Here is a 12,845-nt window from a genome sequence, read left to right as displayed (position 1 = left end):
TATAAAACTTTTATAACAAGAATGGGAAAATGGGTCATTCTGCAAGTCAGAGTAAGTAAATGAAGTGACCAAGAGAGCTGTTGCTAGCATTTAAGAGCTCTGACGTTTTCAAGAAATATCCTTGCTTTGAATTTGCAAATTTAAAACACAAACATAATGGAAAGCAGTTGTTTGCCTTTTGGAACAGATAGCTCTTGCTTGGGATGCTGCATGGATATGACTTGGGTAGCTATAGTTTAAGGGAGCCAGTACAAACACACAACGATTTTGTTTTCTGGGGTGAATTTGTACCCCTGTCCCCCAAAATGAATCCAAATTGGAAGTTTTCTTCTCAGCTCCTACCTTAAAACAAAGGGAACTGGACCAAGTATGAATTAAATCCTAGTGGTGGAAATACAGAATCTTTGACTTTTGTGCTTTTGCAACCTTTGTGTAACTGACTGGGTTGGTAAATATAACACAACAAGGCAACTCAACAGGACTAAGAATTGTAGATGGACTTTATATGGGGTTTTGGGAATACTTAAAACTATAGTTATTTATAGAGCCTTTTCATACATTGTTGCAGTGTTTAATTATGTTCATTCATTTGTATAAGCTAATGCTTTCATTTTCACATTTCATGAACCATGATGCATATGATAAATGCCTAATGATGCTGATTTTTTCCCAGCAGAGTTGATTCTCATGACCACTTCTGAAACACTTGACTATAAGTCAATTAGTTGGAATCTTAGAGTCAAGTTTTATAAATAATCTGAAGGAATGGGTAATGGCTCCCTTTTAAAACTTTTTAATTTTTTTTGTAAGACACAGCTTTGCCAAAAGAGGTCATAGAATTTTCTCAAACATTTTATTTTGACATGTGAGTAGGGCTTTCTACGAGGGTTTTAGCATCTTCCTGATCTGAGGAAAGACATGGACTTTAGATGACTTCTCAGCTATCTTCTAGTTCTATGAGGTTACTTTATTTCAGAATATGAGAGTTGAGTAATAGTTTACTATTGAAAATTCCCACATGCCCATTGATAGCTCCCAGAAGGTCTTTATAAGGAGTAGCCTACACAACATTTCACACCCATAGTCTCCCACCTATGGTAAATAGAAGGAGATGCTTTCTCACCACTTTTATGTGAAATACTTTAATCTATTCTATCTCTCCCTTTCTCCTTCTCCCAATATATTTTATTTTTTTAGATATCATCCTTTCATATTCAACTCACTCTGTGCCTTCTGTCTCTATATATATATGTATATTCCCTTCAACTACCCTAATACTGAGAAAGGTCTCATGAGTTACAAATATCATCTTTCCATGTAGGAACACAAACAAAATGGTTCAACTTTAGTAAGTCCCTTATGATTTCACTTTCCTGTTTACCTTTTCATGTTTCTCTTGATTCTTGTATTTGAGAGTCATATTTTCTATTCAGCTCTGGTCTTTTCATTGAGAATGCTCGAAAGTCCTCTATTTTATTGAAAATTCATATTTTGCCCTGGAGTATTATACTCAGTTTTTCTGGGTAGGTGATTCTTGGTTTTAATCCTAGCTCATTTGACCTCTGGAGTATCATATTCCAAGCCCTTCACTCCCTTAATGTAGAAGCTGCTAGATCTTGTGTTATCCTGATTGTGTTTCCATAATATTCAAATTGTTTCTTTCTAGCTGCTTGCAATATTTTCTCCTTGACCTGGGAACTCTGGTATTTGGTTACAATCTTCCTAGGAGTTTTCTTTTTGGGATCTTTTTCAAGGAGTGATCAGTGGATTCTTTCAATTTCTATTTTACTCTCTGGTTCTAGAATATCAGGGCAGTTTTCCTTGATAATTTCTTGAAAGATGATGTCTAGGTTCTTTTTTTGATCATGGCTTTCAGTTAGTCCAATAATTTTTAAATTATCTTTCCTGGATCTGTTCTCCAGGTCAGTGGTTTTTTCCAATGAGATATTTCACATTGTCTTCCATTTTTTATTCTTTTGGTTCTGTTTTATAATTTCTTGATTTCTCATAAAAGCCCTAGCTTCCACTTGCTCCAATCTAATTTTTCAGGTGGTATTTTCTTCAGTGGTCTTTTGGACCTCCTTTTCCATTTGGCTAATTCTGCCTTTCAAGGCATTCTTCTCCTCATTGACTTTTTGGACCTCTTTTTCCATTTGGGTTAGTCTATTTTTAAGGTGTTATTTTCTTCAGTATTTTGGGGGGTCTCCTTTAGCAAGTCATTGATTTGTTTTTCATGGTTTTCCCGCATCACTCTCATTTCTCTTCCCAATTTTTCCTCTACTTCTCTTACTTGATTTTCAAAATTCTTTTTGAGCTCTTCCGTGGCCTGAGAGCAGCTCATGTTTTTCTTGGAGGCTTTTGATGCAGGATCTTTGACTTTGTTGATTTCTTCTGTATGTTTTGATCTTTGTCACCAAAAAAAGATTTTATAGTCTGAGTCTGAGTCCTTTTACACTGCTTGCTCCCAGCCAATTACTTGACTTTTGAGCTTTTGGTCAGGGTATGACTGCTTTCAGAGTGTAGAGTGTTTTGTCCCAAGCTTCAGGGGTTTTGCGCTACTGTTTTTAGAGCTACTTCTAGTCACCACAAGCTCTGCCTCACCAGCACTCTTCCTCCACCTAGAACCAACAACCGGGACTGTAAATCAGATCCAAGCAGGGCAAAGCAATAGAACCCTGCCTCTCTGCCAGCAAAGCACTCCCTGTACCCCTGCTCTGATCAGCCACTTGATTCCTCCCACCATGTGGGCCAGGGGCTTCAGAAGCAGCTGCTGCTAGAGCTCTGGAAGCTGCTGCCTGGGCTTCTTGCTACTGCTGCCCCACCACCTCTGCTGCCCTTAGGGCTGAGGCCGGACCGTGCACTTCTCTCACCCAGATCCAGCAGTTTTCCCACTGACCTGCTCAGTTGTCTTTGGCGTTTGTGGGTTGAGAAGTCTGGTAACTGCCACAGCTCAGTGATTCAGGGCCCTGAGGTCTGCTCTGCCTGGTCTACTCCTGGCCTGGTCTGTCCTGGCATGGCCCATGCAGGGCTGTGCTCTGCTCCCAGCAGGTGTGATAGACCCTTCCCAGTGACCATCCAGGCCATCTTGTGCTGGAGACTTGTTTCCCTCTGTTATTTTGTGGGTTCTGTAGTTCTAGAATTTGTTTAGAGTCATTTTTTACAGGTGTTTGGAGGGGTTTGGGGGAGAACTTAAGCCAGATGCTTTCTCAATCCTTCTTTGAAATCAAGCTTGGTCTTTCCATGTTTATTTACAATTTATTGTTATTTCTATTTACATTGTCATCATTACTGTAAAGTTCCTGATTCTGGTAACTTCCTCTTGCATCAGTTCCTATAGATCTATTTCTCTAAATTCATCTTATCCCTGTTAAGTATGTATCAAATCACTGAATGGGCATTGCCTCAGTCAAACTAAGACCTGGGAAAGACCTTAGCTTAAAAAGTCCAACATCTTCTACTACATCCAGGACATCTCCATTTGTCCTGATTTATATCTTGCCACTGGACCCAGATGGCTCCTGAGGAGAAAGTGAGGCTGATGACTTTACACAGCCCTCTCTCATTTAATCCAATTCACTTGCAAGTCATGATATCTCTTTCCTGATGTCATGGTCCCCTTTGAAAACAAAGGACAGACAACAACAAGTTACAGTGATATTTAAATTTCTAAATAAACTTCTTGGTTGATTACAAGGTCAATGAGAAATAAGATCTTCCCAGTCCATCAATAGGCCTCATGTAGAGCCCATTAAGGGAAGCTTGCTTGCTTGTAGGAAGGCTTATACAACTTTTGCTAACTCCTAATTAGGCACTGAGTCAGGAGGGTTCTGGCCCTGAGCCTATTAGCTGAAAGAGTATATATTTTGAGAGGTGAGCTTTTGCTTTGGGTCCTCGCTTACAAGAAGAACCCTGTGATTCCCTGGTTGAGACTCTGTGTAGCTGTATATTCAGACTCCCCGACTGCTCAGAGGTAAAAGCTCTCTTGATCCAGCAGTGAATGTAAAGTATATATAGCAGTATTGTTCTGATTCAGGCAGTAGAGCTATCTCATTTCCCCCCTTTCTGTTCCCTTCTCCTTTTTCTCTTCTTGCTCCTCTTTAACCTTGCAACCATTTTGTCCTTTCTCTTCCTCTAGGTTTCCTTCACCTTCTTTTTAATGGGGGGAGGGAAGGGAATTACCACCTGCCTTGTTGGGAGGGATAAATGGTGCCCAACCCTACTGGAATTGCCTTATTCCATTTCTATCAGGTTATTCCTCTACCCCTCTCACCTCTCACTCACATTCAGCCAACTCATCTCTTTTTTTCAATTGTTTGAGGATGTTTTGAATTTGGGGCTTGGAATTAATCTCAGGAAGAGGTGGGGCAGATCTCATAGAAAGGAAGAAACAAGGATTTAGTAAGAATCTACCATGTTCTGGGCACTTTACAAATAGTATCATTTGTTTCTCACAACAACACTGGGAGATAGGTATTACTATTATCCTCTTTACAGATGAAGAAACTTAGACAGAGGTTAAGGAACTTGCTTAGAGTCACAGAACTAGTGTCTGAGGATGGAGTTGAACTAATTGTCATCCTGATCCCAGGTTTAGCACTCTAGCCATTATGCTATCTAAGCTGCCTCCTAGGAATTAAAAATCAGACTCATAGACTGAGCTGAAAGGAACTTCAAAGCTATCTCATCCAACCCCCTCATTTTTACAGGGGAGGAATTTGAGGACTGAGAAAGTTGAGTGGCGTTGGGGTCATATATGTAGTAGATGGCAGAAGATTCAATTCAAGCGCTCTGTCTCCAAAGGTGGCACTGGGTCAACAGACAGGTGCCTAAGCCTATGAGTCTCATCATCTGTTAGGAGATGGAGAGAACTTGGGGTGATTTTCTTTAGATTTTTATTTCAATCTCACAAGGCCTAGAAATTACCATATAGAGGATGTCTCATTAGAAGCATCATCAATGTCCCTATTCTGAGGGATCTTCTGTCCTCTCCCCAGGATGTTATGCTGAGTGCAGTGACCTCTAGAGGCATGGGCTGGAATAAATCACCTGTGATATTTCCTGACAGTGTGATTTTTGTGGAGAAAACAAATGGTAGGGTTTATACAACCAGGAATCAGTCTATTATCTGGAATTTTACAATAGAGAGAAGAGATGGGAAAGGATTTAGAGCTAATTAAATGCATAAACCTGGAGGGTCGATGGTGTCAAAAATTAACACAAAATTGTTGAGTCCTGCCTAAAAAGGAAGCAAAATGTTGGGCTTGAGGCTAGGGGCTTTATAGGAATTACGTTTTAATTAGCATATTGTTTTTACAACATGACATTCCTTTTTTGTTTTCTTACAATGTGTCCCTAAGTCTTCTCTATCACCTCTAACTCTAGCAACAAAGATTTCTGGCAACATAATACTTTGTTGAAAAGTAGAAAGGTAGAAGGTGATGATCGATCATTTCTCTCCACTTAAAATAACTAATGAAATACTCTAGCTATGATAGCTTTATCAGGTGAGAACACCTCTATGGAATCAGTCAATCAAAGGGGTGAAACTGTATATCTTTGTCATGCCCTATGGATCTTCTATAAAATAGCTAATCAGTTCAGAACCCAAACTCAAGTGTCTGGCAGACAATCTTAGACTGGCAAGCTTTGATTATAAACTCTTTGAGAACAAAAGCTGTCTTTTCCCTTTTTTTTGTATCCCTAGCACTTAGGACAGTGGCTGGCACATAGTAGGTGCTTAATAAGTGTTATTGCATTGAGTTGAATAGAGGAGAGTAGTTAGGTGCAAAGCTGACTTCACAATTAAATGTGACCCAAGTGTCTTGCTAAATTTTTTGTTGTTGTTGTTCAGTTGTGTCTGATCTTCATTACTCCGTTTGGAGTTTTCTTGGCAAAAATACCGGAGCAACTTGCCATTTCCTTCTCCAACTCATTTTATAGATGAGGAAACTGAGCCGAACAGGGTTAAGTGTCTTGCCCAGGATCACACAGCTAATAGGTGTCTGAAGGCAGATTTGAGCTCAGGAAGATGAGTCTTCCTGACTCCAGGCCCAGAACTCTATCCACTGTGTCACCTAGCTGACCCAATGTCTTGCTGCTACATTGATTCATTTTTTGGCATTTTTTTTGTACTTCCTTCACTAAATTATTTTTCTGATGTCTCTTTGTGAACTGGAGGAGACCCTAGGTTTTCAAAGACTCTATCAGTGGACTCTGTGCTTTTATAGATTCTATCCAGCTGAAAGAACCTCAAGTAAGGGCCTAGCGATGAACACTGTCTTTCATTTGAAGACGAATGTGGCTAAGTTCAGAGAGTTTTGTTATCAAGTTGGTCACTAACAGAGAAATTTTTGGCCATATGATGGGTTATGCCGCACTGGTGGAAGAAATGCTCACAGCAACAAAATAAAAGGTCTTTAATTATTGTACTACCTAACGGACCTTGCAGCATATTCTTAAAAGTTAGCAAGATAAAATTTTGCCCTTTTTAAATTAAAATTTTGAGGAAGATTTGATTGGAATATGAGACATGACTGAAAGAGATAGAAAATCTCTTTAGCTTGTAGGTAAAGGTATGAAAAGGATTGGAATGATGGGAGGTGTATAGGTAAATGGTAGGTTCATGGAATTGAGGTCATGAGTAACAGGGAGAAAACAAGTTTAGTGTGGAATAGAGCATGCATTGTGATAAGAACTGTTCATTTGGGAGTGATAATTTAAGAAAGGATCACGTTATACTTAATTTGTATAGTATTTTCAGTTATTTAACATAGAGTATTTTATTTGATCTCTATGAAGGTAGATTGGGCAAATGTTTTTCTCCTCATTTCACAGATGAAGAAAGCAAGACACAGAAACATTAAGTAGCTGTTCAAAGCTACCCACTTAGTTATTGATTAAGCCTGGACTAGATTCAGGTCTTCTGACTCCAAGTTCAGTCTTCTTTCCACAAGGCATTTTCTGTTATACCAAAAAGCCTGAGGCCTCTGAAACCAATCAGCTGTCGGTTACCAAAATTTGATTCTATCCATTTATCTAGGGAATTCCATTCATTTTAAGAAATGTTACGAAAGTCTAAGGACTAATTGAATTTGAATTCATTTTTAATTTTCAAAGTTACATTAATTACAACTTTAAAAAAATTAGAACTGCCATACATGTCTAGTCAGAATACTAAAGATGGGAACGCAGAGTCAGACAAATATTGTTAGATTTTCACGACTTTTAAATCATTAGGAATTAGTGGTTTTATGGGAGTGCATTATGTAGCAAATAACTTCTTTAAACGCTGTACAACTTTTTAAAAATGGCAAATGAAAGTTTAGTCTTTTAATATTAAAGTATAACTTACATTCTGGAAATGTTGGGCAGACTTGCAAACGCATCACTAGGAATGGTTTTCAGATGAGTCTCTGTGAACTTCCTATGGGGTAAAAAAAATAGTTCGTCAGTTACAATTTTAATTTAACTTTGTTCTGTTCAAGAATATTTGTTAAGCATGGTAGGCTGTGATCAAGTAAGTCATTGCACATAGAGTATTCTAAACACTGACCTAACGACAAAAACATTAATAAAAAACAGAGGATCTCCTTTTGTTACCATGCCTAACCTTGGTATTGAATTAGTTGCTAAGGCCTAACTTTTCAAGTTCTGTGACATTTCCATCATCTATCTGGGACAGCAGAACCATGTCCCATCCTCATTTCCAGCCACCCTTTTATTTTTGTCTTCCCCATTCAAATGTTGTAGTAGTAGTAGTAGTAACAGTAGTAGTAGCAGCAGCAGCAATAATAATAATTGCTAGCATTTATATAATACTTTAAGATTTGCAAAGTGCCTTCCATGTTTTATCCCATTTAATCCTCACAGCAGCCCTTTGAGGTAAGGGCTATTATTATCCCCATTTTATAGACGAAGAAACCGAGAAGTTAAGTGATTTGCCTAGGACCACATGTCTAATCAGTGTCTGAAGAAGAATTTGAACTCAGGTCTTCCCTGACTCCAAGTCCTACACTCTATTCATTACACCAACTAGCTACCTTAAATCTGCCTTGAATGTGTTCTTCTGAGAATAGGGACCATCTTGTTTTCTTGTGTTTGTACCCCCAACACTTGGTACAGTGCTTGCTACATAGAAAGAAATTTAAAAATGCTTGTTAGATCCATCTATTTATCTGTCATCTATCTATCTATCTATCTATCTATCTATCTATCCATCTATCTATCTATGTCACATGTAGCTCCATTCTTCTTGAAACCACCCTAGTTCAGACCCTGACCTCTTCTCCTAGAGTACTGTAAATAGCCCTCTAACTGGTTTTCCTTCCTTCAATCCATCCCCTCTGCAATCTGCTTTCCCCATTTCTGCCCAGGGTGATCATCCCAACATGATCAAGGCACTGCTCTACTCAAAACCTTCAAGGGCTCTAACCTCTTTTTTCCAGTGTATATCACTGCCTCCGCCCCCTTCATATGCTCTACATTCCAGAGAAGAAGTACTACTCTCCATTGCCCACTCTTGTCATGCCCTGTACATCCTTCCTTTGTACATGGCATCTCTAAGGATGAATTTTCTCCTCACCCTCCATCTCCATCTGCCGAAGTCCTTCCTCCAAACACCATCTCAGACATCTTCTATATGAAGCCTTCCTTGTCACACACACACACACACACACACACACACACACACCCTCAATGGCACATTGCTTGAGCCTTACCTTGGTACTTCCCTCATATACCTTTGTACCATAGTTAATGGCATGCTTGTCCTTCCCTCCACTAAGGTCATTGAGTGTGGAGAGTGTATCATATCTATCTATCATAGCCCATTGTCTCTAGCATAATGCCTTGAAAATAGTGGACAATAATTAATATTTGTATATCTGAATTGAATTTAGCATTGTTTTCATATCAATTCATAGCTCTTAGTCTGTTTGATTATTATTTATCATTCTATGTCCCTGGGTCTTATTTTCTTTGAACTCTGTTACTACGACTGAAATGAATGTGGAACCCGCATAATCAAAGAAGAAGCAGGACCAACTTCATTTATTTATGTGACCTACTAACTTGCAGGGGAGTAAAGAAATAAAAGAGGTTAATGACAAAAGAATAGTTTGTTAGCTACTTAGAAACCAAAGTGTTTTATTATGAAACATGATCCTGCCTTTATCACCAGTTCAGAAATGCTGTCAAATACTTGTCTTAGCTTGGAAGTCTTCAGTTTAGCTCACCTTAACTGGATCCAGCTGGCGACTTGTTAGGTAAGAGACACAGTTTGCGAGCTGAAAATGTTTGTGAAATAAAACAGTGCCCATTACAGAGAATTTAATGTAAGAGCCATTCAAGAGGGTGTTAATCTTTAAACATTCTCTCCCTGGTCTAAAAATAGCTGCTTTCACACCTATTATTTCATTTTATTCTCGTGACAACATTTTGAATTAAAATGAATATTTCATTTGAATACCCATTTATTCAATGACCAAATTCAACAAGCATCTATAACTATAGACAGCCATTATACTAAATGCTGAAGATACAAAGATGAAATCGGACACAGTCCCTGCCCTCGAGGAACTTAAAATCTAATAGGGAAGATAAAACATGCCAAACTAATGGCTATATTGTGAATCATAAATATGCAAAGCAGGGTTCTGATTAATTTCAGAGGGAGAGATTACTACCAAATGAGAGGAATCAAGAGAGGTTTCATGGATGGGGTGGCCCCTAGATTGGACCTTGAAGGAAAGTCCATTAGTAACAATAAGAAATTACATAAATATCAAGATCTATATGGCATTTTTCAGTTTACAAAGTGCTTTTCTGCCAATAGTCCTCTGAGGTAGGTTGTACCGGTGTTATTATTTCTATATTCTAGTTGAGGGAAATGAAGAGCACAGAAGTCACATGAATTGCCCTTCATTGCAAAGGTAGTGTACAGCACAGCCACAACTCAAACCAGATCTGACTGCAAGTTCAAAGTTTTTTTACTAGACCAGTTATCTCTAAACTTTTTTGATTGTATACTCCTATCATTCAAAAATTATCGTTCAGTCACTCCCAATATGTATGTGTATAAATTTTATATATAAATTATGTAATCTATATTCCTATAAATTGCAATGGCATCATGGATAGTCAGTCAGTGCTGGAGCTAACGCACAAGTCTTATCTCTGACACATCTGTGTTATATTGGGCAAGTCTCTCTTAACCTCTCAGTGCACCGATCGATTCTCAAGACTCTTAAGTTACACAGCAACATTGTGAGTTGATCAAGTATGATAGACTTAGCTCTTCTCAGCAATACAATGATCCAAGACAATTCCAAAAGGCTCATGATGGAAAACGCTATCCGCACCCAGAAAAAGAACTATGGAGTCTGAACTCAGATTGAAACATACCATTATATATAGTATATCCATATATAGGCATACTATTTTCACTTTATTTTTTTTCATGTTTTTTCCCCTCTTTTCTTCAGTTTCTTCTTTCACAACGTGATTAATATGGAAATATGTTTTACATGATTGCACATATATAACCTATATCAAATTGCTTACCATTTTAGAAAGCGGAAAGGGGAGAAGGGGAAGAAGAAAATTTGGAACTCAAAATTTTATTTAAAAAATTAATGTTAAAAATTTTTCCTTACATGTAATTGGAAAAATAAAATACTTTTTTAAAAAAACCTCTAAGTTATAGAGAATGTATTGCATTGGTAGGGCAACTTTCTTCACCCAGGAGTTCCTCATATATATTTTATATACACATACACACATATCTATGTATGTGTGTATCTATGTATGTATATGTATATATATATATATATATATATATATGTAGTACTGTAAGTCCCACACCAAAATAGAAATGAGATAAGGTTGAAATAATATTATGAAAATAAGTTGACCTTTTCAGCATCTGACACCACCGCATGTGTCACGATTAAGTTAAAATCCCCTTGAAAAGCCAACATGTGGGTTAAAAGGAGATCAGGAGTAACAGGGAGTCTAACAAGGGAGTCAGTATTAATGAACAAAGAGGGTGGTGTGCCTGTGTTCAGGACAAGTTTATAATTGCCTATTTTAGGAAGGATAGGATGTGACCCAGGTTCCCACTCTCTCAGATCAAACATTTTCTAGGGTCAGGCCTTGGCTTCTACTTTAGACATTTGACAACACTCTACTCTGCAAGCTAAGCTATATATAATCAGGCACCAGGGTACTCATTTCATTGTGAAACTGCCTCAAAAGTACAATTCTCACTGCCTAGACAAAGTTTGGGTTTAGTCTCTGCATAATAATGATTAACACAGATGGTCAGAACCTAATATCCAAACAAAGAGGGAAAGAGTAGAAGGAGGTGACAAAGTTAGTGTGGAATTTGGTACTGAAACTGAAAAGTTTCTTAAACTCTATTTGAGGCTTATAGTTCTAATAATGTTTATACTCTATCTTCCAAAGTACCAATTTTTTACAGTATATAACTTAGTGTGCCAAAATACACACACACACATACACACACACACACACACACGCATGCACGCATGCGCACGCACCAACTAGGAGTTTTTTGAACCTGGGGCAAGAGGCAGGAAGGTACCTTGAGTTGCTAATGGGCTTGGGCCCAGAGCTAGGAGAGCCAGAGGCCCTGGGACACTAGTGTGAAAAATCGGTATCTAATTCATAAGAATCTCTCCTTAGTTTGCCTTTCGTCTATATACTGTCCTCTAGCCACAGAGCACCTCAAGACTGTCCTGAGACCTCTTTAATCTGTTTACATAGACTTACTCTCTTGGTGATTGTATCAGGTATAGTTTCAATCATCTCTTGTCATATGACTCCTAAATCTATACGCAACAGGGCATTGGAGATCAGTGTCTGCTGGTGGATGTGAAATCCCTAATGCCTGTTTATAGGGCTCTACTTAAAATGACAAGACAGAAGTTTCTTTTCATCAGGAAAGGAGAGAGAGAGATGAAATCAATGCACTCTGGAAAGAAGAGGAATTGAGAGACAGATAGATAAAAATTGAGGAGAAAGACAGAAACAGACAGACAGACAGACAGACAGAGGGGTGCTCCAGTGAGTCAGTGCCATCACTGCTACTGCTGTCACCAGCACTGCTTCCCAACCAGGGAGGTTATAGTAATTAGAAAGTGTTAATTCAGAAATGACTGTAGCTGTTTTTGTTTGGAGAGAACAACAATGGTGACACTTCACCTACCTCTTTCCCTGTCCCCCTTCCCCTGCCCCTGCCCCAGTATGTGTTACAAAGCTTAGTTCTATTTCTTTCAAACATCGCTGTTCGCCTACTCTCTACAAGCTGGTATTAAGACTGTGCTTATTGGTTTGTATTTGGTTTCCTTAGAAACAATTGAGAGGGAGGTTATAGTCAGCTGCACACCAAGTAAAAGGAAGCTCTATTTCTAATTACTAGAGTGTTTCCCTGACTGGAGGCTCAAAACCAAACAAAGCTTTTCTGTTTTGTTTTTAACTGATAAACAGTAGTATAAAGTCCAAAAGCAGGGAAAGGATTAAGCCGCTTGAGATTCCCCTGGCTAGATGAGCTAAGGTGTCGCTAGCAGCCGCTGCGGGGGTGTAAGACCAATAACACCAGCACGCAGAAGGGCGGCCAGCACGCATTCTTGGATCTGCTTTTCTAAGGAAAGCAATCTTAAGGGGTTAATAATCTCGCTTTAACCAAACATCCATTTATCATTCACTTAGTTCAGGGGGAAAAGCCGGCACCCTGAACTTCAGAGCAAATACAAACAGAGACAATAGAAATAGAGCAAACACACACAGTTATCAACAGACGGTTCTCTATCTGTCTGACCAAAGAA

The 12,845-nt window shown here is 38.6% G+C and overlaps 1 protein-coding gene across 1 annotated transcript in view; it reads right to left on the bottom strand.

Moving 5' to 3' along the window:
• TSHR (thyroid stimulating hormone receptor) overlaps window positions 1–12,845 on the bottom strand; it is a 184,230-nt gene that overhangs the window by 79,371 nt on the left and 92,014 nt on the right. The window contains exon 2 of the mRNA XM_036735664.1: window positions 7,352–7,423. Coding sequence (XP_036591559.1) covers window positions 7,352–7,423 — 72 coding nt within the window. The remainder of the gene's footprint in view (window positions 1–7,351; window positions 7,424–12,845) is intronic.

Source organism: Trichosurus vulpecula, chromosome 8, assembly GCF_011100635.1.
Source record: "Trichosurus vulpecula isolate mTriVul1 chromosome 8, mTriVul1.pri, whole genome shotgun sequence".
Lineage (NCBI taxonomy): Eukaryota > Metazoa > Chordata > Mammalia > Diprotodontia > Phalangeridae > Trichosurus > Trichosurus vulpecula.
The sequence above is the reverse complement of the archived record's forward strand: the minus strand, read 5'-3'. Positions and strand labels throughout refer to the sequence as shown.